General features: G+C 43.4%; 1 protein-coding gene and 1 long non-coding RNA gene across 2 annotated transcripts in view; one reads left to right on the top strand and one right to left on the bottom strand.

The window, feature by feature from the left end:
- LOC309545727 (cystatin-A-like) overlaps positions 1-16,985 on the bottom strand; it is a 40,711-nt gene extending 23,726 nt beyond the window's left edge. Inside the window, exon 1 of the mRNA XM_082245064.1 lies at positions 16,857-16,985. Coding sequence (XP_082101190.1) covers positions 16,857-16,937 — 81 coding nt within the window. The 5' untranslated portion in view covers positions 16,938-16,985. The remainder of the gene's footprint in view (positions 1-16,856) is intronic.
- LOC309545729 overlaps positions 1-24,825 on the top strand; it is a 149,782-nt gene that overhangs the window by 27,671 nt on the left and 97,286 nt on the right. The window lies entirely within an intron of this gene.

Genomic DNA, 24,825 nt, shown 5'->3' with positions numbered 1-24,825 from the left:
GGAAGGGAGATGTTCCGAAGCCGCCGACACAGGAAGGACGGAGATAGTGCTCCCTGTGACAGGAGCACTTCTCTGTCAAGTCCCCAGAGAGAGAGCCTCTGGGGTCACCTGTGCCGGGTGTGTTTTGGGATGACAGAATGAAGGCAGAGGGATGATGAGACGCTGCTTGTGTCACAATAATGGATATAAATAAATATAAATAATACAATGAAAAACAGTTTGAAGACAAGCAGACTAAGGACATGGATTACTGGAACCATGTCCTGTGGTCTGATGAGACCAAGATAAACTTATAATGCCAGTGTCATTATTACAGTAACAGTGCATATTTTTAGCACTGATTACTGTAGTAATGTCACTGGTCCCCCCAAAAGTGTCAAAAATGTCAGTTAGGGGTCCGATCTGTCCACCGCAATGTCGCAGTCCCACTAAAAATGGCAGATCGCCGCCATTACTAGTAAAAAAAAAAAAATAATAATAAAAATTACATAAATCTTTCCCGTAGCGATAACTTTTGCGCCAACCAATCAAAATACGCTTATTGCTATTTTTTACCAAAAATATGTAGCAGAAAACAAATTGGCCTAAAATGTTAAAAAAAAATTGATTTTTAAATTTTTTGGAGAATGTCATATAGCAGAATGTGAAAAATATTGTTTTTTTTTTTTCCAGAATTATCGCTAATTTTTTGTTTATATCGCAAAAAATAAAAATCGCAGAGGCGATCAAATACCACCAAAAGAAAACTCTATTTGTGGGAAAAAAGGGACATCAATTTTATTTGGGTACAGCGTCGCACGACAGCGCAATTGTCCTTTAAAAGTAATCGCAAAATATGGCCTGGTCATTAAGGGGGAAAATCTCCCGGTTCAGAAGTAATTAAAAGCAACAGCCGATTTAACAAATGGATTTTAGCATAAATCAAACCTAAAACGTTACACAGCTAAATACAGATAAACTATATGGGAGAGGTTTTACTTGTCAAGTGATTTGGTTGTGTTTTTGTCCATCCATTCCTGAGATTTTCAAAGCTCTGTCATACAGCACAGCCCCGTCTGGCAGGGCAGGAACCTGTTTTTTTTTCTGCCGCAGTTAACACTTGCCCCTCCCCAGCCTATACCTGGACAGTGAGGAAGAGGCAACAGACCAATTTGCTTATTGGTCACTCTGTGCTTGTCCTATCAGCATGTTCCTTGCACTATAGCACAGCTGATTGGTTCCTTGTGCTTCTTCTCCCACCCCCAGTTTTATAAGTGTAGCACCCTCCTAGTCAGGTGCTAGGTAGAGAGTTTAGATTTGTCTCTCTATGCTTACTAGAAGAGCAGCAGGCAAAATCTTAATGCAATCTGCTTATCAAGGAGCAGGATTTGTAGTCAGGTCTACTCAGTGAGCTCATACTTGCCAACTGTCCCGTTTTTGCCGGGACAGTCCCAGCAAATAGGAGTCTGTCCCGGGTAATTTACATTGTCCCGGCAATGTACTTATTGATACTTTGCACTTTATTTATATTTACATGTTACATTTTTTGTATGGCCACACCTGGGCACATTTGATACTTTAGAATTGCAGGGAATTGTGATGAGAATTTTAAACTTTAGGCAGAAGTAGTGCGGCTGAATGGGAGAATTATTTCAACTCTGCTACTTTGGCCTCAAGTTTAAAATTCCCTTTTCAATTTCCTATACTTCTCTCTTTATTGAGTAGACCCTATATTCTGATGATAAGTAGGCGGAGATTAATTATGTGGAGTGGGCGGAGCTTCAGGGAAGTGGGTGTGGTAATTAATTGATAGATGTGCTGCAAAGTGTCCCTGGAATTTTTTTTCAAATGTTGGCAACTATGTGTGCTCAGTGTATGATTCATCTGGTCTCAGGGAGTGTCCCCAGCTGATCCAATGGGGAGGCGCGTTGGATGCTGGAGGAAACCTGACCAATGACACTCAGGCTTTTGGTACTGTCCCAGGGGTTGGCACAGACAGTGGTGCATTATGTGACAGAGTATAAAAAGCCAGGGGCACATGAGATAGAGGTCTTTGGGTGGGAAGCCAGGTCCCAGAAGGAGGGTGGCTTCTTCTGCAGCAGTTGGTGATGGTCACAGGCAGTCGGCCTGGTGTACCGGTGGTGTGAGGCTGAACCCAGAGGTCCAGGAGAGCTGACTACAGGAGTTGGGGCTTTGGAGAATCTGGAAAAACAGTGTCATGAGTACAGAGGAACTTGACCACGAAAAGCACCACTCCGGAGTGTAGAGTCAGTGGACGGGTGTCAGCTAGCCCAGAGAGAAAGAGGATACTGGGGGAGTACCCTGAAGAGAAATACTATAGGAACACCTAATCTTCATTCAAGTGGCAGGATGAAGTAGCGGCCTTGCCGCATTCTCAAATATCCCACTCTTCCCTTCTCCCATCCCAATCTAAATAAAACCACAAAAACAACAACCCCTGGACTGATCATTGACAGAGCAAAGAACTTAAAGTGATACGTTTTCTGCAAACAGTTGCTAGGGGTAACCCAGGGGAATCCCTAAAGTGTAATATCCAGATGTCCTCTAGGGGGCAGTGCTAAGTAAAGAATTCTAAAAAAAAAATAATAATAATAATTTATTGATGAATTAATGGATGCATAGCTGAATTTGTGTTCTTGGAGTTCAGTTTCACAAGAACTTCACAAATGATCTTCTGGTTGAACAGACTAGTTCCCAGAAGAGTGGAGGCTGTGCTAGTAAAGAAGGGGGAACCAACTATCAAATACCCAATGGTTTTAGGAGGAGATGTCCAACAAGCTCATTAGTGATGTGTTAGTTAGGATCCATAAACCATGCCATGGGGCCTAAGTCTTAATTGCGGCACAGAATGATCAAGTCTCCATCTCAGTCTGACAAAAGAGAGGTCGCCCCCGAAACATGTACTAATTGCGATCCTGAGGCTTTTTTGGCTATTTTTGATTCAAATGATAAGGGTGCCCTATGTGTCTGTGCAAAAAAACAAAACAAAAAAAACACACACACACAAAAATGAAACATGGCGTTGTCGCAGTGTGAATGAGGCCTTAGTCTTAAATGTAGCACAGAATGATCAAGTCTCCTTCTCAGGCTGACAAAAGAGAGGTTGCCCCCCAAAACACGTACTTACTGCGATCCTGAGGCTTTTTTGGCTACGTTTGATTCAAATTAATGGGCTGCCCTATGCAGTTGTTCAAAAAAATGTGGCAATTAAAAAAAAACACAAACATGAAACATGGTGGTGTCGTAGTGTGAACGGGGCCTTAGTCTTAATTGCAGCACAGCATGATCAAGTTTCCTCCTCAGGCTGAGAAAGGAGAGGTACTCCCTGAAACGCGTACCAACCGTGATCCTGCGGCTTTTTTGGCAAGCTTGTTTCAAATGAACGGACTGCCCTATATGGTTGCTAGAGCTGCACGATTAATCATTTAAAAAAATCCGATCTCGAATCAACCCCCCTCACGATCTTAATCCGACATTTCCACGATTTATATAACAGTGCAGAGCCGTTCTCTGCTCAGAGCTGTCAAAAAATAAAAAATAAAAGCCGGCAAAGTTTATCACAACATTGCTCAGCGCTTAGAGATGGGGAGAAACATTATATCATTTGGTTCATTAATATCAAAGGGATGAACTTTGGTCTGTAAATGAGGTCAGTTAAACTACTTAAAGACTAAACCTTTTTCTGAAATTTGTTGCTTACAAGGTAAAATCAGTATTTTTTGCTAGAAAAATAATTAGAACACCCAAACATTATATACAGTATATTTCTTTAGCAGAGGCCCTAGAGCAGCCTTTCTCAACCAGCATGCCGCGGCACACTAGTGTGCTGCCAGAGGTCCTCAGGTGTGCCGTGGGATCATGGGAGAGAAGGGCTGTCAGATGTGCCCGATCTCCCTGCCGATCTGTACATTGGCACTGACAGAGAGCTTGGTCAGTCTCAAAGGTTAAAGTAAAGGGAGGGGGAGTGTGCTGTGCTCTCTGCTTCCCTCTACAGTGCAGTACCCGGCTAAATGAAAAAGGTACTGTGCTGGAATGTTTCAAAAGGCTATGTATATATATATATATATATATATATATATATATATATATATATATATATATATATATATATACATATGTTATATGTATGTATGTATGTATATGTATGTGTATGTATGTATATATGTGTGTGTGTATGTGTGTGTGTATATATATATATATATATATATATATATGTGTGTGTTTGTGTGTGTATGTATGCATGTGTGCATGCATGCATGTATGTGTATGTATGTGTATATATACATGTATATATATATACACACTATATATATGTATGTGTGGGTATACAGTATATGTGTGCGTATGTGTATATATATGTGTGTATATATATATATATATATATATATATATATATATATATATGTGTGTGTGTGTATGTGTGTATACGTGTGTATGTATGTATGTGTACACGTGTGTGTTCGTATATGTGTGCTTATGTGTCTGTATGTGTATTTGTACATGTGTGTGTGTGTGTTTTAATGTTGACCCCCCGTATTCCTGTACTATCAGAACTGCTTTTGTAGGGCATTTAACAGGTGGTAGGGAGGCAATATGTTGCCTCCTCGCCACCTGTTTTAAGCCGGTAAATGCAGCGTTACCACACCTCAACCATGCACTGCACACAGTTGCGGGGTAGTTGCAGTGCAGCCCCATTCACACTGGGCATGCCTCCAGCTGCAGCCACAGCATGTGTACACCCTCAGCTGCAGCTAAAGGGGGAGAAGTTAGGGGTGGTAAAAACAGTGCAACCATGTGGTTTTACCGCCCCCTCCAACCTGACATGTGAACAAGCCCTTGGTTCACATTTGTGTGGCTGCTTGCTGCGTGTAGGGCAGCCCATTAATTTCAATAGGCTTCTCTACCCGCAGAAATGCAGGGAAAGAGGTCCCTGACCCTTTCTTTAAAATTGGGCCGCACCAAAAGCACCCCATGTTTTCCAATGAGTGGGGTACTATTAAGAATTATTGGCACCCCTTCAGAGCAGAGCATTTGTCTGTGTGTCAGGAACGAGCGCGATTTTGCACGTGTTCCGCGACACACAGTAACATGAACCAAGCCTTGGATAGGGGTACCTCAATATTGAAAATACTTTTCAATCAAGTATATAGGAGTAGGCGAAATAATGCGGGAAAGAATAACTAGGGTGTACTCCAACCCAACCGCAAGAGTGAAGGCAAATGGTGTGTTGTCGGACCTCTTAGTATAAAAAATGGCACAAGACAGGGTTGCCCATTATCTCCCCTGTTGTTCGTGCTGACATTAGAGCCCTTCTTGAATAAAGTTCGATTGAATCAGGACATAAAAGGAGTCACAGTAGGTAGGGAACAATATAAGACTGCAGCGTATGCAGACGACTTACTGTTTACTCTGACAGAACCAGAAATCTCGCTACCAGTACTCCTAGAGGAAATTAAACAATATGGAGAGTTATCAAATTTCAAAATAAACTATAGGAAATCTGAAGCAATGGGAGTAGGAATATCACAGACAAATAAAGACAGAATAAAGAGCAACTTCGGATTCTCATGGGTAGAGAAAGCAGTGAAATATCTGGGGACGTATATATCTGCTAACTTAGCCCAGATCTATGAACTAAACTTCACCCCTTTGATTGGAGAGACAAAGAAAACTTTGGAACAGTGGAGGGGAGGCCTCCAGTCATGGTTCGGAAGAGGAAATTTAATTAAAATGAACATCCTGCCAAAATACTTATATATTATGAGAGCGCTCCCAATCAAAATTCCTAATAGTTTTTTTAAAACTATCCAGGGTGTGTTTGGTGGATACATCTGGGCGGGTAAAAAACCATGCATAGCACGCAATACGCTAACACTCCCCAAAAATATGGGTGGGTTGGCTATACCCGATCTGCGTAGATACTACCACGCCATCCATTTAAATAGAATATTGGATTGGTGGCACCATTGGGAATCGAAAAGATGGGTCCAAATGGAACAAGCACAAACGGCGGTCTCTTTAAAGAGGGCAATCTGGTGCTATAAGACGCTCCCTAAAACCTTGAAGTCACATCCCTTGCTGGGAAATACAATAAGAATAGGGTTTCATCAGACCCGGAGACAAAATTTAACCTCAATGGAATCCCCATTATTCCCGATCTTGGGAAATCCTAAATTCATCCCAGGTTTAGAGAGACAGCATTTTAAAAAATTGTGGGAAACAGGACAAGGTGGCATCAAAAATTTTACAAGCCAGCAGATATGGCCTTCAATCGGTAGACTAATAGATGAGGAGGGCCCTTATAGGCTACTCCTATGGGAGGCATTGCAATTGCGACACTTTTTAGAGTCGCTGCCGGCGCCGGAAAAATTTAAGAAACCACTGACACACTTTGAAAAACTATGTGAGAAAACAGGAGGTATATACCGCCCATTGTCGATTCTATATAGAATGTTGAACACTCCATTGGTCCAACAGAATCTGAAATGGTTGGAAAAATGGAAAGTGGATCTAAGTATAGACATAACGGACACACAGAAGCAAAAGATGTTTAGGGCAATATTTAGACCAACTAAATGCACGAAAATGCAGGAAATAAATTATAAAATTCTGACTAGGTGGTATAACACACCAGATAAATTGCATAAGTGGTACATTCAAGAATCGGATAGGTGCTGGAGATGCGGAGAAGGGGAAGGCACAATATATCATATTTTCTGGAATTGTCCAGAGATAAAGAAATTCTGGTCAGAAATCGGGGATATAGTCCAAAAAGTAACAGACTATAAAATCAAGGAAGAAGCTGCCTTCTGCCTCCTGCAGATATCAGATCAGTCAGAGAGGAAATATGCAGGATCAGTAATGCCACACATGATGAATGCCGCAAGGGCATGTATACCCCAACACTGGAGAAATAGACAAGCGCCAACGGTGTTCGATTGGGCTAGAAAATTAGAACATATTAAAGCGGAGTTCCGGGCACAAAAAAGATTTTTTTTTTTTGTGCCCCTCCGCTAGGTATGCCGCACCTGAAAAGGAATTGGATAGTTATTTTTTTTTTTTTTTTATTTACTCACCTTTTTATTGACGATCGTAAATACTCACCTATGACAGCTTCCTCCTCCAGCGCCGAGGCTCTCCCCGTCACTTCCTGCCTCGCGATGATTCCTGGGAGCTAAACGTCATCGCTCCCAGGAATCAATGCGCCGCACCGGCCCCGCTCGTCATTTCCGGGCGACGCCGCATTCCCCTGCTAAACAGCTTCTGGGCATGCCCAGAAGCTGTTTAGGAATGCGGCGCCGCATCGGAAGTGACGAGAGGGGCCGGTGCAGTGCATTCAGGGACACGAAGACGCGGAAGAAGACGGAGAAGAGGACCGCGCCGGCTTCAGCTTCCCACAACAGAGATGGAAACGCTGTGGAAGAAAATTTCTAAGTAAGTATTTCTTCTAAAAGGTAAGTGCGAACCGGGACAGATCAGAGGCTAGCCATTGTGGAATGTGCTAGCCCTGACTGTCCCGGGGGTATGTTCAAGAAAAAAACGTTTCTCTGCCCGGAACTCCGCTTTAATAAAATGGAGGATCTTGTGCTTTCCTCACAACACAAACAGGAACAATACAAAAAAATATGGAGAACATGGAATTTATTCATATCCTCAGATGCGGGCAAACAATTGTTGACGCCCACATCTCAGAGTGCGGGAGATACATGAGAGGAGAGGGGGTTGTTTTTTTTTTTTGTTTTTGTTTTGTTTGTTTCGTTGTTGCTGTGTGTGTGCGGTGTGAACAGTGGGTATGAATGAGGAAAGAGAATGGGGGGGGGGGGGGCAATATAGAAAAGATGTGGGAAAGGGAAGGGAATGAATAGACAGAAGAAGAAGGGGAAACAAGACAAGATTAGAGGTTAGATTATTCAGGGTAAAGTACAAGGAAGCAAAGAGAGGTAAGGATTAAATGAGCGGGAATAGAGACAGAGACTTGATGATCTAACAATATTTTGCCCTAGTTGAATATTTGACAAATAATTTATATTAATGAGTTGGGAATCTCCGGAGGTCCTTATCAGACCTAGGAGATGAGAAAAATGATGTGGATGATGTCTTTGTAAGCTATTTACTTAATAAGGAGTTATATATTCTGTAATGTTCTTTCTTTTTCTGAAAATTCTAAATAAAAGTATAAATACAAAAAAAAGAAAATACTTTTCAAGAGCGCCCCGACTAGAAAAAAGGCTGAGAAACACTGCTGTAGGACATACAGTATCTCACAAGTAAGTACACCCCTCACATTTTTGTAAATATTTTATTATATCTTTTCATGTGACAACACTGAAGAAATGACTCTTTGCTACAATGTAAAGTAGTGAGTGTACAGCTTGTATAACAGTGTAAATTTGCTGTCCCCTCAAAATAACTCAACACACAGCCATTAATGTCTAAACCGCTGGCAACAAAAGTTAGTACACCCCGAAGTGACAATGTCCAAATTGGGCTCATATAGCCATTTTCCCTGATGTAGAGCATTGCATGACTGCACAAATGTCAGTTAAAATAACTCTACTGTATCCCAAAAAATGGCCTGGTCATAAAGGGGGGGGGGGTAAATCTTCCGGAGGTCAAGTCGTTTTAATTGCAGCAGGGAATAATCAAGGCGTCTTCTCTGCTAGACAGGGCTGTGCTGTGTGACAGAGCTGTGTCCATCTCAGGACTGAATAGACTTCTGAGCACGAGGCCAGGGAGCGAGCACACGCTGCCAGCGGCGCGCTCCCGCCCCCGCTCGGTAGCAGGGACCCTGATGCACGGAGCCGACGGCTCCAATTGCCGCCTGACACCCGCAATCGCTCCCCCTTGAGAGAGAAGAACGGTCAGCTGTTGTAAACACAGCCGACCGTTCTTCTCCCTGGAATGATCACAGAGCTCCTGTGATCCTTCTATATAGGATCACATGTCTCTATGATCATTTCACAAGCCAAGCCCCTCCCAGTTAGAATCGCTCCCCTGGGCTCACATTTAACCCCTTGATCGCCCATGGTGTTAACCCCTTCCCTGCCAGTGTCATTAGTACAGTGACAGTGCATATTTTTAGCACTGATTACTGTAGTAATGTCACTGGTCCCCCAAAAGTGTCAAAAATGTCAGTCAGTGGTCCGATCTGTCCGCCGCAATCCCGCAAAAAAAAATCGCAGATTGCCGCCATTACGTAGTTAGTAGACGCGATAACTTTTGCGCAAACCAATCAAAATACGCTTATTGCGATTTTTTTTTTTACCAAAAATATGTAGCAGAAAACAAATTGCCCTAAAATGTTAAAACATTTTGATTTTTAATTTTTTTTTTTTGAGAATGTCATATAGCAGAATGTGAAAAATATTGTTTTATTTTTATTTTCAAAATTGGCGCTTTTTTTTTTTGTTGTTTATAGCGCAAAAAATAAAAATGGCAGAGGTGATCAAATACCACCAAAAGAAAACTCTATTTGTGGGGAAAAAAGGACATCAATTTTATTTGGGTACAGCGTCGCACGACCGCGCAAATTGTTCGTTAAATGAACGCAGTGCCGAATCGCAAAATAGGGACTGGTCATTAAGGGGGAAAATCCTTCCGGTCTTAAAGTGGTTATTCAAGTTACTGAGATGTAATTGGAATATATGAAGATGGAAGCTTTAGCCTGCTTTGTAGAAGACGGGAGTTACTGCCTTTCATATTGCTTCATACCGTGACATCATTTCATAGAATACATGTATGTAGTATAATACGGTGACTGCATTTTATTGTGCTTGGGTGTATTTAGTTAATACAATTTAATGATATAATTAGCAGCATAGTTCCTGTAACAACTTGATCCAGGTGATGAAACTCTCAGGGAAGTTTCCCCGCCAAGTGGGCACACCTCTCTACAGTGCATTCAGAAAGTATTCACAGCGGCTTCACTTTTTCCCCATTTTCTTATGTTACAGCAGTGATGGCGAAGCACTCTGCGGTGCAGTTGAGCATCATGGGAAATGTAGTTCCATAAAAATCCGTGGTGCCAAGGTTCGCCATCACCGTGTTACAGCCTTATTCCAAAGTGGATTAAATTCATTATTTTCCTCACAATTCTACAAACAATCCCCCATAATGACAACGTTTGTTTTAAATCTTTGCAAATTGAAATTCAATTTAAATTAAAAATAAAAAACAAAAAAAACAAAAAAAATTCCATGTACATAAGGTCAGAGACCCGCATTCCTGATTGGCCGAAAGGCAAACCCCATGCCATGGGAGGACTGAGGACTCGAGGAGACGCAGGGACTGAAGAGAAGCCGCCGCTGCAACAGGTAAGTGCACTGTACTCTGGGGGGGGGGGGGGGGGGCTTGGCACGCTGTTCACTCTGCAATGAAAGGGGGCACGCTGGTCTCTGCATTGAAAGGGGGCACGCTGGTCTCTGCATTGAAAGGGGGCACGCTGGTCTCTGCATTGAAAGGGGGCACGATGGTAACGGCATTGGAAGGGGGCACAATGGTAACGGCATTGAAAGGGGGCACAATGGTAACGGCATTGAAAGGGGGCACAATGGTAACTGCATTGAAAGGGGGCACGATGGTCTCTGCATTGAAAGGGGGCAAGATGGTCTCTGCATTGAAAGGGGGCACGCTGGTCTCTGCATTGAAAGGGGGCACGCTGGTCTCTGCATTGAAAGGGGGCACGCTGGTCTCTGCATTGAAAGGGGGCACGCTGGTCATTCTTCATTGAAAGAGGGCACGCTGGTCTCTGCATTGAAAGGGGGCACGCTGGTCTCTGCATTGAAAGGGGGCACGCTGGTCTCTCTGCATTGAAAGGGGGCACGCTGGTCTCTCTGCATTGAAAGGGGGCACACTATACCTTGATTACTGAAGGCCCCTTTCACATTTTTGTGACGTCAAAGTCACACAATTTTTTACAGCGTTTTTTGCAAAGCAATGCCTATTACATTTTTCTGTTCGCGCCCCCCCAAACATTTTGAGCACCAGCCCCCACTGTTAATGAGATCTCTGACTGCTAAAAGCCCCTGTTACCTCCTCCTAGCACAGAGGGAATCACCCAAAAATTGCAAGGATCAGAATCTATAATAACCCATCCCTGTCCCACCAGCCTGAAGGTTCTTTTCACTCAAAGTGAGGAGATATCTCCCTGCCCATTGCTCTCATTGAGCCACTATAAATCTGACCATACACAATACAAGGTGACTTCACAATTTCCCCTTAGCTCTACCAAAAATTCATCACCACTCGTCTGGATGCGTATTTTTTTAATTTTTACAATTTTAAAAAATCAGCTTTTTTTTTTTTTTGGGCTTTACCACTTGACCTCTGGAAGGTTTACCCCCTTCATGACCAGGCCATTCTTTCGCTATACCTCACTGTGCTAATTTAACTGACAATTGTGCAGTCACGCAACACTGTACAAAAATTAAATGTATGTAATTTTTTCCCCCACAAATAGAGCTTTCTTTTGGCGGCAATTAATCACCTCTGTGTTTTTTAGTTTTTGTGCTATAAACAAAAAAAGAGATAATAAAAAAAAATTATATATATATATATATATATATATATATATATATATTTTTTTTTTTTACTTTCTGCTATAAAACACATCCAATAAAAAAAAATGTAAAAGAAAAAAAAATCAAACCTCTTCATAAATTTGGGCCAAAATATATTCTGCTACATATTTTTGGTAAAAAAAATTCTAGTAAGCATCTATTGATTGGTTTGCAAAAAAGTTATAGCATCAATAAACTATGGTATATACTGTATTCTGGAATTTTTCAATACTAGTAATAGCGGCGATCAGTGAGACTGCGGACAATCTGACACTAACTGACCCTTTGCGGGAACCAGTGACACTAAAACAGTGATCAGTGCTAAAAATATATAGTGTCACTGTACTAATGGCACTTGCTGGGAGGGGGTTAAATATCAGGGGCGATCAAAGGGGTAAATGTGTGCCTAGCCAGTGTTTGTGTGTGTACTGTGTGGTGCTTTTACTAAGGGAAGTGCTGCATTTTTTTTCCCTACTTTGCAGGGAAACAAAATTCAGCACACCCCCACTGACAGTATGGAGCTCTGCATTGTTTAGGCTACGTTCACATCTAGGCGTTGCTATTTTTACAGGCATTTTACAGACGTTTTACAGGCTTAAAGCAGAAAATCCAAAAATGCCTAGATGTGAACGGAGCCTTAGAAATGCAGAGCACTGACCAGCCTCTCTCCTCGCTGATCAGTGGGTACCGGCAGACATCCATTGACCAGCCACCGCTGATCGGCTTCTGCTGCGACTAATCACAGCAGAAGCGGGGCACCCCCTACCAGGAAATAGGAGAGACATGCACGGACTTCATATCATTGAAGTCAATGCAGGTCGCCCCAAAGAAGCTCAGGACCCTTTTTCTAAGTCGGAGTGACTTGTGTCGCTCCTATTAGAACGGGTCCTGTGCTAATCTATAGCAGGCGACTTGTCAGGCGACCAGGTCGCCTGACAAGTCGCCCCAGTGTGAACCGGCTCTTATACAAGCTGTACACGCACTACTTTACATTGTAGCAGTGGGGGAGATTTACTAAAACGTGTGCGCACAGAATCTGGGGCACTTGTGCATAGTAACCAATCAGCTTCTAGGTTTTATTGCCAAAGCTTAATTGAACAAGCTGAAGGTAGAAGCTTAGTGGTTATATGCACAGCTGCACCAGATTATGTGTGCACAAGTTTTAGTAAATCTCCCCCAAAGTGTCATTTCTTCAGTGTTGTCACATGAAAAGATAGAATAAAATATTTACAAAAATGTGAGGGGTGTACTCACTTTTGTGAGATACTGTATATATATATATATACATATATATATATATATATATATATATATATATATATATATATAAAATTTAATAATTTTCTAGCAAAAAAATACTGATTTTATCTTTTTTAACTTTAACTTTCTGTCTGACAAGTGTCAGAAATAAGCTTAATCTTTAAGAGGTTAAACTGCCCTCACTTACAGATGATGTTCTATCAGAATAGCGCTACCTATCAGATTCTGCTCCCGAAGTGACGTTCGGACGAGAACAACTTACTGTGCATGCACCATGCATTCCAACATGGCTGCTATGCGTTCCAATAGGTTTCCTAATGTGGCAGAACATGAGGCAGAGGCAGACATCTTTTTACACCAACGCAAGTCTTTAATTTTACATTATTTTAGCAGTAAACTCGCCTTATATACTAAAATAGACAATTTTACCACGACCGAGTGAAATGGTCTATTTCACTATATAATCAGTTTGTCGCTGAGCAGTGCGGGGTGTACCAAGATGGCCGTCACCTGCAGGTTTCTCCCTATACTTAGTAGGATACAATAATAATAGAAATGTAATACTGTCATTCAGTCTATAAGGTGAGTTTACTGCTAAAATAAATGTAAAATTCAGGACTTGTGTGGGTGTAAGAAGATGTCCGCCGATGCTTTGTGTTCTGTTACATTAAGAAACCTATTGGAACGCATAGCGGCCATGTTGGCTCATGCGCAGGAAATTGTTCTAGTCCAGACGTCACTTCCCGTAGCAGAATCTGATAGGTATCGCTATTCTGACAGAACAACGGAAGTTCATTCTTTTGATCTAAAAGAAAGAAATGATACATTGTAAAACATTTTGTTTATAGTTATCTCGCAGCCTTAACAATGTTGATAAACATTTGCTGGAGGCTCTTTTATTTCTTTTTTTTTTGACAGCTGTGAGTGAGCAGAGAACAGCTCTGTAAGAATCGAGGACATGCAGTTTTAAGATGGTGGGAGGGGGTGAATCAAGATCGCAATATTTTAACGATTGATCATGCAGCTCTAGGTTGCAGAAAATAAAGAGATACCAAACATGTCAAGTCTTGAAATGGCGCATGCCTGTGAAATTGCAAAAAAGCTACGGTACCCAAAACTGGCCTTAGATGAGACTTTATCAGTTTAGGGTTGTGGCCCTAGAATGATCGATCTCACCCTGGCGTTTACAGCAATACCTTGTGTGTGGCACAATTTATGCCTAAATACATCTGCTCACCCTGTGCTGTGCATTTACCCACTTGCTGACCGCCAGCAGTACATATACTGAAACCTGTAGTTCATTTTGTGCAATAGCGAGTGAGGGCGCGCGCTGATCGGCCAGAGGGGGAGCCAATCAGGGGGTCCGGCGAACATCATACAACGGCGGTCTGCTTATGTAAACAAGGCAGACCGCTGTTCTGTCAGTGATGAACACAGGGATTCTGTGTTCCTGCTATTGAGGAACGCGAATGTCTGTGTTCATCTAGTGCACAGGTGTCAAACACAAGGCCCGCAGGCCGAATGCAGCCCCCCCAGGCCATTTCATGTGGCCCTTGTACCTCTCCTGCAGCTGCGGCACACCCCTTGTCTCTGCCCCCACCTTGTCTCTATAGTAGGCAGCAGAGAGGACAGAACTCCTTTGCCAGAGCCTGCGCTTCTCTGTGCAGCTTCAGAAAGGCTCGTCTTTGACCACCCCCCCCCCTTTCAGCAGTCTGCAGCAGAGAGGGGGGCAGAACTCCTTCTACAGATCCTCCACCTCTCTGTGCAGCCACAACACCACCTTGTCTCTGCCTCCCCTGGTCTCAGCATGCAGCAGTCTCTGGAAGCTGACTCCAGCCCTCCTCTGGTCCTCCTCCAGACCTTGCACATTCTTCTTACCAGATCCACCCACATCTTCTTCCTGGCAGCAGCACAAGGTGCGTTGTGATGTAAGGAAGGGTGGGTGACTCTGGCCTTTTAATGGTGGGGGGCTCCTGACCTCACATGTAAGGGTGTAAGGGGGAGCGTGGGGTGCTCTGGACATCTAATCTTACAGATACAACTGGCCCTTTGAGGGCAACCATAATGCTGATGCGGCCCGCAATGAAATTGAGTTTGACACCCCTGATTCTAGTGAGTCCATCCCCCACACAGTTAGAAAGCACCCTGTAGGGGCACACGTAACCCTTTGCTCGCCCCTGATGTTAACCCTTTCCCTGCCAGTGTCATTAGTACAGTGACGGTGCATATTTTTAGCACTGATTACTGTAGTAATGTCACTGGTCCCCCAAAAAATATCAGTTAGGGGTCCGATCTGTCCGCCGCAATGTCGCAGCCCCGCTAAAAATCGCAGATCGCCGCCATTACTAGTAAAAAAAAATAAAATAAACAAAAATTATATAAATCTTTCCCCTAGTTTGTAGACGTGATAACTTTTGCGCAAACCAATCAATATACGCTTATTGGGATTTTTTTTTACTGAAAATATATAGCAGAATAGAAATTGGCCGAAAATGATGAAAAAATTAGATTTAAATTTTTTTGGGAATGTTATATAGCAGAAAGTAAAAATATTGTTTTTTTTTTTTTTTGTTTCAGAATTCTCGCTCTTTTTTTGTTTATAGCGCATAAAAATAAAAGCCGCACAGGTGATCAAATACCACCAAAAGAAGTCTCTATTTGTGGGGAAAAAAGGACATCAATTTTTTTTAGTACAGCCTTGCACGACTGCGCAATTGTTAGTTAAAGTAACGCAGTGCAGTATCGCAAAAAAATAAAAAATGGCCTGGTCATTAGGGGGGTAAATCCTTCTGTGGTTAAAGAAAAAAAAAAAAAAAAAAACTTCAGTTAACTCAATGCTGACACACATTGTAATACATTTTTGTGCATTGCATAAAACTGCAGTCATGCAATACACCCCAAAACACTTGTATGGTGCGCACAGGACACAGCGATGAATTGTTATCTCAGGGTTCTAATGCAGATTATCACATCTGGTGGTAACAAGCCCTTAGGCCCTGTTTACACCTCAGCGTATTTCAGCTCGTAAAACGCTCATCTCTGAAGTCTCAAAACGCCCAAAAAGCAAAATCCCATTCATTTCAATAGCCCTTGTTCATATCTGCGGCTACGTTCACATGTTGGCGTAGCGGATCGTGGGCAGAATCACCGCGATTCTGCCCGCGATCCGGAAATCATTGCAAATCGTGGGGCGCCTGTGCGTTGCCGTTGATTTGCAATGGCACCCCAAACGCTGTGCGATGTTGCCGCGATTTCCGCCTGCCGAATCGCGGTAACATCGCGCAAACAAAATCGCGGGTCGCATGACGCCCCAAAGAAGCTCTTCTACCTTTTTTGGGCATCATTTTTGTTTGAGCGATGTTACCGCGATTCGGCAGGCGGAAATCGCCGCAACATCGTACAGCGTTTGGGGTGCCATTGCAAATCAACGGCAATGCACAGGCGTCCCGCGATTTGCAATGATTTCCGGATCACGGGCAGAGTCGCGGTGATTCTGCCCGCGATCCGCTACGCCAACATGTGAACGTAGCCTGAGCGTTTTGTCTCCAGAAGAAATACGCCTGAAGCTCAAAAAAGTACATGAGCTTCTTTTTTGGCTAATTACAAGCTTTTTTGTTAGATGTCAATGCCTGCTTCCAAACACCTGCAAAAAACGCCTGAAAAAAGCCAGAAAAAACGCCTGTAAAAAGCCAGAAAAAACGCCTGTAGAAAGCCAGAAAAAACGCTTTTAAAAAGCCAGAAAAAACGCCAGTATAAAGCCAGAAAAAACGCACGTAGAAAGCCAGAAAATACGCCTGTAAAAAGCCAGAAAAAACGCCAGTATAAAGCCAGAAAAAACGCACGTAGAAAGCCAGAAAATACGCCTGTAAAAAGCCAGAAAAAATGCCTGTATCAAGCCAGAAAAAACGCCTGTAGAAAGCCACTAAAAACGCCGGTAGAAAGCCAGAAAAAACACCTGTAAAAAGCCAGAAAAAAACGCCTGAAAACGATACGCTCAGGTGTGAATGGAACCTTAGGATTGGTTCCCCAACCACTTACCTTATCAAGGATCGCTTGATCCTCTTTAGTAGGTGGCCTGCCTGGACTTGTTCCCCCAACTCGCCTACCTCCACAACTCATTTTTTGCAAAGTTCACAGCAGACTGATGCACATCAGACAGTACCTGGGGCTTATATACCTGAGGATCATATCATTCCAAGGAGAGGGTGGGGGGGTGTCCAAAAATCACTACACCCCGCAGGTGATGTGCCATTCTCAGCAGAAATCTAATACTAGACTTTGAAAATGACACAAGGTAAATCTTGTGATTGCTGCAACAAAGTCTGTGCCCAGAAAAGGCTTTCTTTTTTTTTTTTCCTCTCCCCCCCCCCCTTCCTTCAACCAGTGGAATGGTATGAGCCTGCAGATCCCTGGAGGGGAATTTTAGGGTGGCACGCAGATCTGCATGGTTTACAAGCTGGATACAGTTCAACAAAATTCAGGAATTGTTTATAACTATTGGTACAATATATAGATGTTACGTAGCCTGGAGCTGACATTCCACGCCTATAGGTGTGCCTATATAATGACACATTCACGCACAATCTGAAGACGGCTCAGCAATATTCTGTACATTCACCTTTGCAGCTCAGAAAAAAAGAAAAGAAAGATATCGTCGATGCATCACACCTAGGGTGAGATTCACTAAAACTGGAGCACTCAGAATCTGGTGTAGCTCTGCATGGTAACCAATCAGCTTCTAACTTCAGCTTGTTCAAGCTGAAGTTAAGCTTTGACCAAAAAAATTAAGCTTTGACCAAAAAAAAAAAAAAAATGGAAGCTGATTGGTTTTTGTGCAGAGCTGCACCAGATTTTGCACTCTCCAGTTTTAGTAAATCAATTCCCTTAGAGACCAATTTCATGAGCCCGGGTGTTAAAATTGAACTCCAAGTAGATATAAAAGATACAAATAAACCACTTCAGCCCCAGAAGATGCCCCCCCCCCCCCCTTAATGACCAGGCCATTTTTTATGTTCCGGCATTGCGTTACTTTAACTGACAATTGCGACGCTGTACCCAAATAAAATTGATGTCCTTTTTTCCCCACAAATAGGGATTTCTTTTGGTGGTATTTGATCACTCCTGCAGATTTTATTTTTTGCGCTATAAACAAAAAAAGACTGACGTTTTTGAAAAAAAAAAAAACAAACAATATTTTTTACTTTCTGCTATAAAACACATCCAATAGAAAAAAAATTGCATTTCTTCATCAATTTAGGCCAATATGCATTCTGCTACATATTTTTGGTAAACAAAATGTATATGTTTATGTGACAGGTATGGTTGTATGTATATGTGTGTATGTATACAGTGTATGGTTGTCGTAGGTCAGTGTATGTGAAAGGTAGATCGGTGTACGTGTCAGGTAGGTCAGTGTATGTGTGAGGTAGGTCAGTGTAGGGGTCAGGTAGGTCAATGTAGGGGTCAGGTAGGTCAGTGCAGGGGTCAGGTAGGTCAGTGCAGGGGTTAGGTAGGTCAGTGTACTGGTCAGGTAGGTCATAGTATGTGTCAGGTAGGTCAGTGTATGTGTCAGGTAGGTCAGTGTAGTGCCCAGGTAGGTCAGTGTATGGGTCAGCTAGGTCAGTGAAGTGGTCAGATAGGTCATTCTAGTGCTCAGGTAGGTCAGTGTATATGTCAGGTATGTCAGTGTAATGGTTAGGTAGGTTAGTGTAGTGGTCAGGTAGGTCAGTATAATGGTCAGGTAGGTCAGTGTATGTGTCATGTAGGTCAGTGTAGTGCTCAGGTAGGTCAGTGTATGTGTCAGGTAGGTCACTGTGTGTGACAGGTAGGTCAGTGTATGTGAAAGGTAGATCGGTGTACGTGTCAGGTAGGTCATGGTATGTGTCAGGTAGGTCAGTGTATGTTTGAGGTAGGTTAGTGTAGGGGTCAGGTAGGTCAGTGTACTGGTCAGGTAGGTCAGTGTATGTGTCAGGTAGGTCATAATATGTGTCAGGTAGGTCAATGTATGTGTCAGGTAGGTCAGTGTAGTGCCCAGGTAGGTCAGTGTATGGGTCAGCTAGGTCAGTAAAGTGGTCAGGTAGGTCAGTGTGTGTGTCAGGTAGGTCAGTCTAGTGCTCAGGTAGGTCAGTGTATATGTCAGGTATGTCAGTGTAATGGTTAGGTAGGTTAGTGTAGTGGTCAGATAGGTCAGTATAGTGGTCAGGTAGGTCAGTGTATATGTCAGGTATGTCAGTGTAATGGTTAGGTAGGTTAGTGTAGTGGTCAGATAGGTCAGTATAGTGGTCAGGTAGGTCAGTGTAGTGGTCATGTAGGTCAGTGTAGTGCTCAGGTAGGTCAGTGTATGTGTCACATAGGTCAGTGTAGTGCTCAGGTAGGTCAGTGTATGTGTCAGGTAGGTCAGTTTATGTGACAGGTAGGTCAGTGTGGTGGACAGGTAGGTCAGTGTATGTGTAATGTAGGTCAGTGTATTTGTCATGTAGGTCAGTGTATGTGTCAGGTGTCAGGGTTACCTCCTGCAGGTATCCCTCAAGGGTGATTAGATCAGCTGGTTGCACTAAGGAATCAGGACACAAACAAATAAGGTGCAAATACATTTAATAGGCAAGTGACATATTCCAATAGCAACACCAGTGGACAAAAATAAGTAACCAAAATATAAATGTAATAGAAAACCCCAATAGTGACCTAAAAAACTAACTACACAAGGAGCAAACAATAGCAAGACAGGACTGAAACAGGAGACAAGGATAGCGGGGAGCCAAGTACAGGAAGCAGGGTACAGGGAACAGAGCTCAGGATAAGGGTACAGGTTACAGGATTTCCGGTATAGGATACAGGTTCGGGATCGGCTCAGACAGGGATACGGCAGAGAAGGGTTCAGGATAAGGTTCAGATCGGGATACGGCTAGCAGAGAAGGGTTCAGGATAAGGTTCAGACAGGGATATGGCTAGCAGAGAAGGGTTCAGGATAAGGATCAGACAGGGATATGGCTAGCAGAAAAGGGTTCAGGATAAGGTTTCAGGAACAAGCTCAAACAGGGACAAGGCTAGCAAAGAATGCTGAAGCCCTGAACCTTAGTGAAGGGCGGGCTTATTCCCACAGCACACTGCTGTTCCAGTAACTGCGCCCTTCAGTTACTGGAACAGCAGAGCCACCAGCAGGTGACCGACGTAATAACACCGATACTGACATCAGGTAGGTCAGTGTATGTGTCAGGTAGGTCAGTGTATGTGTCAGGAAGGTCAGTGTAGTGGTCAGGCTGGTCAGTGTATTGGTCAGGTAGGTCAGTGTATGTGTCATGTAGGTCAGTGTAATGGTCAGGTAGGTCAGTGTAGGTGTCAAGTAGGTCAGTGTATGTGTCAGGTAGGTCAGTGTATGTGTCAGGTAAGTCAGTGTATGTGTCAGGTAGGTCAGTGTAGTGGTCAGGTTGGTCAGTGTATTGGTCAGGTAGGTCAGTGTAGGTGTCAAGTAGGTCAGTGTGTGTGTCAGGTAGGTCAGTGTATGTGTCAGGTAGGTCAGTGTATGTGTCAGGTAGGTCAGTGTAGTGGTCAGGTTGGTCAGTGTATTGGTCAGGTAGGTCAGTGTAGGTGTCAAGTAGGTCAGTGTGTGTGTCAGGTAGGTCAGTGTATGTGTCAGGTAGGTCAGTGTAGTGGTCAGGTTGGTCAATATAGGGGTCAGGTAGGTGAGTGTAATGGTCAGGTAGGTCAGTGTAGTGGTCAGGTAGGTCAGTGTAGGTGTCAAGTAGGTCAGTATAGGGGTCAGGTTGTGCAGCGCTGTACACAAATAGAATAGATGTTATTTGTTTTCCCACAAACAGAGCTTTCTTTTGGTGGTATTTGATCACCTCTGCGGTTTTTATTTTTTGCGCTATAAACAAAAAAAGATCTACAATTTTGAAAAAAATAAAAAATAAAAACAATATTTGTTACTTTCTGCTATAAAACATATCCTATAAAAATGTAAAAAATCTAATTTCTTCATAAATTTAGGCCAAAATGTATTCTGCTATATACATGTATACTGATTGGTTTGCACAAAAGTTATAACTTCTACAAACTATGGGATATTTTTATGGAATTTTTATTTATTTTATTTTTTTACTAGTAATGGCGGCGACTTATAGCGGGACTGCAATATTGTGGCGGACAAATCAGACACTTTTGACACTTTTTTGGGGACCAATGACACCAATACGGTGATCATTGGTTTACCTCTACACACGCTATCCCCCCTTCAATCCATCATGAATGCTGCCGCCAGACTCATCCACCTTACCAGTCGCTCAGTGTCCGCTGCTCCTCTCTGTCAAGCCCTCCACTGGCTTCCGCTCACCCAACAAATTAAATTCAAAATACTAACAACATCTTACAAAGCAATCCACAGCCTAGCCCCCAGCTACATCACAAGCCTCGTCTCAAAATACCAACCTAATCGCTCTCTTCGTTCCTCTCAAAACCTCCTGCTCTCTAGCTCACTCATCACCTCCTCCCATGCTCACCTCCAGGACTTTTCCAGAGCCTCTCCAATCCTATGGAACTCCTTACCCTTATCTGTCCGATTATCCCCCACCCTATTAGCCTTTAGGCGATCTCTGAAAACCCTCCTTTTCAGAGAAGCCTATCCTACCAACCCCTAACAAATGTACCTCCTTTTTCTCCATCAACCCATCCCCCACGGTTATTGCCTTTTGTTTCACTTGACCCTCCCTTCTAGATTGTAAGCTCTAACGAGCAGGGCCCTCTAGTTCCTCCTGTTTTGAACTGTATTGTAACTGTATTGTCTTCCCTCACATTGTAAAGCGCTGCGCAAACTGTTGGCGCTATATAAATCCTGTATAATAATAATAATAATCAGTGCTAAAGAAAATATGCACTGTCACTGTACGAATGACACCGGCAGGGAATGGGCTAACATCAGAGGCGATCAAAGGGTTAAATGTATGCCAGGGAGTGCTTTCTAACTGTGTGGGGGGATGGTTTAACTGTGGGGAGACAGAGATCTGCTTTCTAACTGTGTGGGGGATGGTCTAACTGTGGGAAGACAGAGATCTGTGTTCCTGCTTACCTCTATCTTCCCTTGTCACAAAACAGTGATCTGCCTTGTGTAGATAGGCACCATGCTGCCTCTCTCGGGAACCATCGGCAGGTCCCAGCGGACATCGGGTCCACCGGACCTGCTGATTGACTCCCGATGTGTCCAATCACAGTGTGAGCAGATCACCGACAGTGCACGTGAGCGCTGAAAACCCAGAAGCACAAAATGACGCACCTGTACGTGATTTCACACAGAAGAGCCACCGCCCCGCGGTATATGTACATGGGGCGGTTAGCAAGTGGTTAATACAGTTCTGTATTCATCAATACATCATTAGAGTGACATTAAACTCTGCTTTTAGAAAAATATATATATATATTCCAGTATGTATTCCTAACCCACAAAGTCCATATTGCTGTGATCTGACTTCCTGTTAGAGAGTGGCTACTATTCTTCTCCAAGGTCCAACTATATGTAGGATCGAAGCCACCCTCTCTTGCTCACTCCCACAATGCACTTGGGATGGGCAGTGTGCATAGAGCAGCTAACATGCTCTGCTCACTCCAAACAATCATAAATGAGGAGGAAAAGGACAGATTCAGAAGCTCGTAGAGGATGTTACAAGACAGAAAAACACAGTAAGAAATAGATTACAGGGCCATTCAGTAGTGTATGTGTATGGATTATTTTTTTTTAGAGAATAAGGATATACAGTATCTCACAAAAGTGAGTACACCCCTAAAATTTCTGTAAATATTTTATTATAACTTTTCATGTGACAACACTGAAGAAATGACACTTTGCTACAATGTAAAGTAGTGAGTGTACAGCTTGTATAACAGTGTAAATTTGCTGTCCCCTCAAAATAACCCAACACACAGCCATTAATGTCTAAACCGCTGGCAACAAAAGTGAGTACACCCCTAAGTCAAAATGTCCAAATTGGGCCTATAGTGTCAATATTTTGTGTGGCCGCCATTATTTTCCAGCACTGCCTTAACCCTCTTGGGCATGGAGTTCACCAGAGCTTCACAGGTTGTCACTGGAGTCCTCTTCCACTCCTCCATGATGACATCACAGAGCGGGTGGATGTTGGAGACCTTGCGCTCCTCCTCCTTACATTTGAGGATGCCCCACAGATGCTCAATAGTGATGTACCGAACGGTTCGCCGGCGAACGGTTCCCGGCAAACTTCGTACGTTCGCGTTCGCCGCTGCCTCGCCGCCTCCTATACATCATCATTGAGGCAAACTTTGACCCTGAACCTCACAGTCAGCAGACACATTCCAGGCCAATCAGCATACCTCCCTCCCACACCCTCCCACCTCCTATAAATAAGCAAGGGCAGCATCCATCTTAGATCATTTCTGTGTTACTGAGAGCAGGGAAAGTGCTGCTGCTGCTGTTATAGCTAGGGACAGTTAGTCAGTGTTCTTCGTACACTCCTGCTGTAAGGACAGCACCCCCAAAAAGCCCTTCCTAGGGCTGGTATTTGAGGTTTTTTTTGGAGATATATATATATATATATATATCTATTGTCCCCAAAAGCCCTTTTGAGGGCTGGTATTTGAGTATTTTATATATATATATATATATATATATATATATATATATATCTATTGTGCACTGCAGTTACCTGCCCGCTGTGTGTGAGAGGCCACAGACCTACCACAGACTGTACTGTGTGCACACCACACTCATTTCGGGTGGCACAGGCACAGTACCTTGCATTTTAAAAAATATATTTTTTTTTCCTCTGTCATAATTGCAGTGAGTGTCAGGTCCACAGAGTGTACTGTACCCACTGCAGTGCACTGCCCACCACTGATATATATATACGGTGGCACAGCATCTGGTTGCAAATTGAAAAAAAAAAATATTTTTTATTATTGCAGTTGCCTGGGCTGCCAGTGACTGTCAGGTCCACAGAGTGTACTGTGCCCACTGCAGTGCCACTGCGTGCCCACCCACCACTGATATATATACGGTGGCACAGCAGCTTGCAAATTAAAAATATATATATTTTTTTATAATTGCAGTTGCCTGGGTGCCAGTGACTGTCAGGTCCACAGAGTGTACTGTGCCCACTGCAGTGCCACTCCGTGCCCACCCACCACTGATATATACGGTGGCACAGCAGCTTGCAAATTAAAAATATATATATTTTTTTATAATTGCAGTTGCCTGGGTGCCAGTGTGACTGTCAGGTCCACAGAGTGTACTGTGCCCACTGCAGTGCCACTCCGTGCCCACCCACCACTGATATATACGGTGGCACAGCAGCTTGCAAATTAAAAATATATATATATTTGTTTTATAATTGCAGTTGCATGGGTGCCAGTGTGACTGTCAGGTCCACAGAGTGTACTGTGCCCACTGCGTGCCCACCCACCACTGATATATATGGTGGCACAGCAGCTTGCAAATTAAATATATATATATTTTTTTATAATTGCAGTTGCCTGGGCTGCCAGTGACTGTCAGGTCCACAGAGTGTGCTGTGCCCACTGCAGTGCCACTGCGTGCCCACCCACCACTGATATATACGGTGGCACAGCAGCTTGCAAATTAAATATATATATATTTTTTTATAATTGCAGTTGCCTGGGCTGCCAGTGACTGTCAGGTCCACAGAGTGTACTGTACCCACTGCCCAACACTCCTATAGGGTGGCACAGCACCTTGCACTCATAGTACAACACATTAAAAAAAAAAAAAATGACAGGCAGAGGCAGGCCACCCCGCAAGGGCCGTCGTGGTCATGGTGCTGTGATTTCCTTTGGCCCTAGAATAATGCCCAGTGTTCAGAGGCCACAGACCCTGAACTCAAAAAATTCTGAGGCCATAGTTGACTGGCTTACACAGGACACCCAATCGTCTACAGCTTCCGCTCGTAACCCTAATGCACCATCCTCCTCCAGCTCAGCTTCGGGCACCTCTCAAGTTACCTCTCGCCCGCCCGCCCGCCGGCAC

The sequence above is a fragment of the Pelophylax lessonae genome (assembly GCF_965119305.1).
Source record: "Pelophylax lessonae genome assembly, chromosome: 2".
NCBI classification, from domain to species: Eukaryota; Metazoa; Chordata; class Amphibia; order Anura; family Ranidae; genus Pelophylax; species Pelophylax lessonae.
The sequence above is the reverse complement of the archived record's forward strand: the minus strand, read 5'-3'. Positions and strand labels throughout refer to the sequence as shown.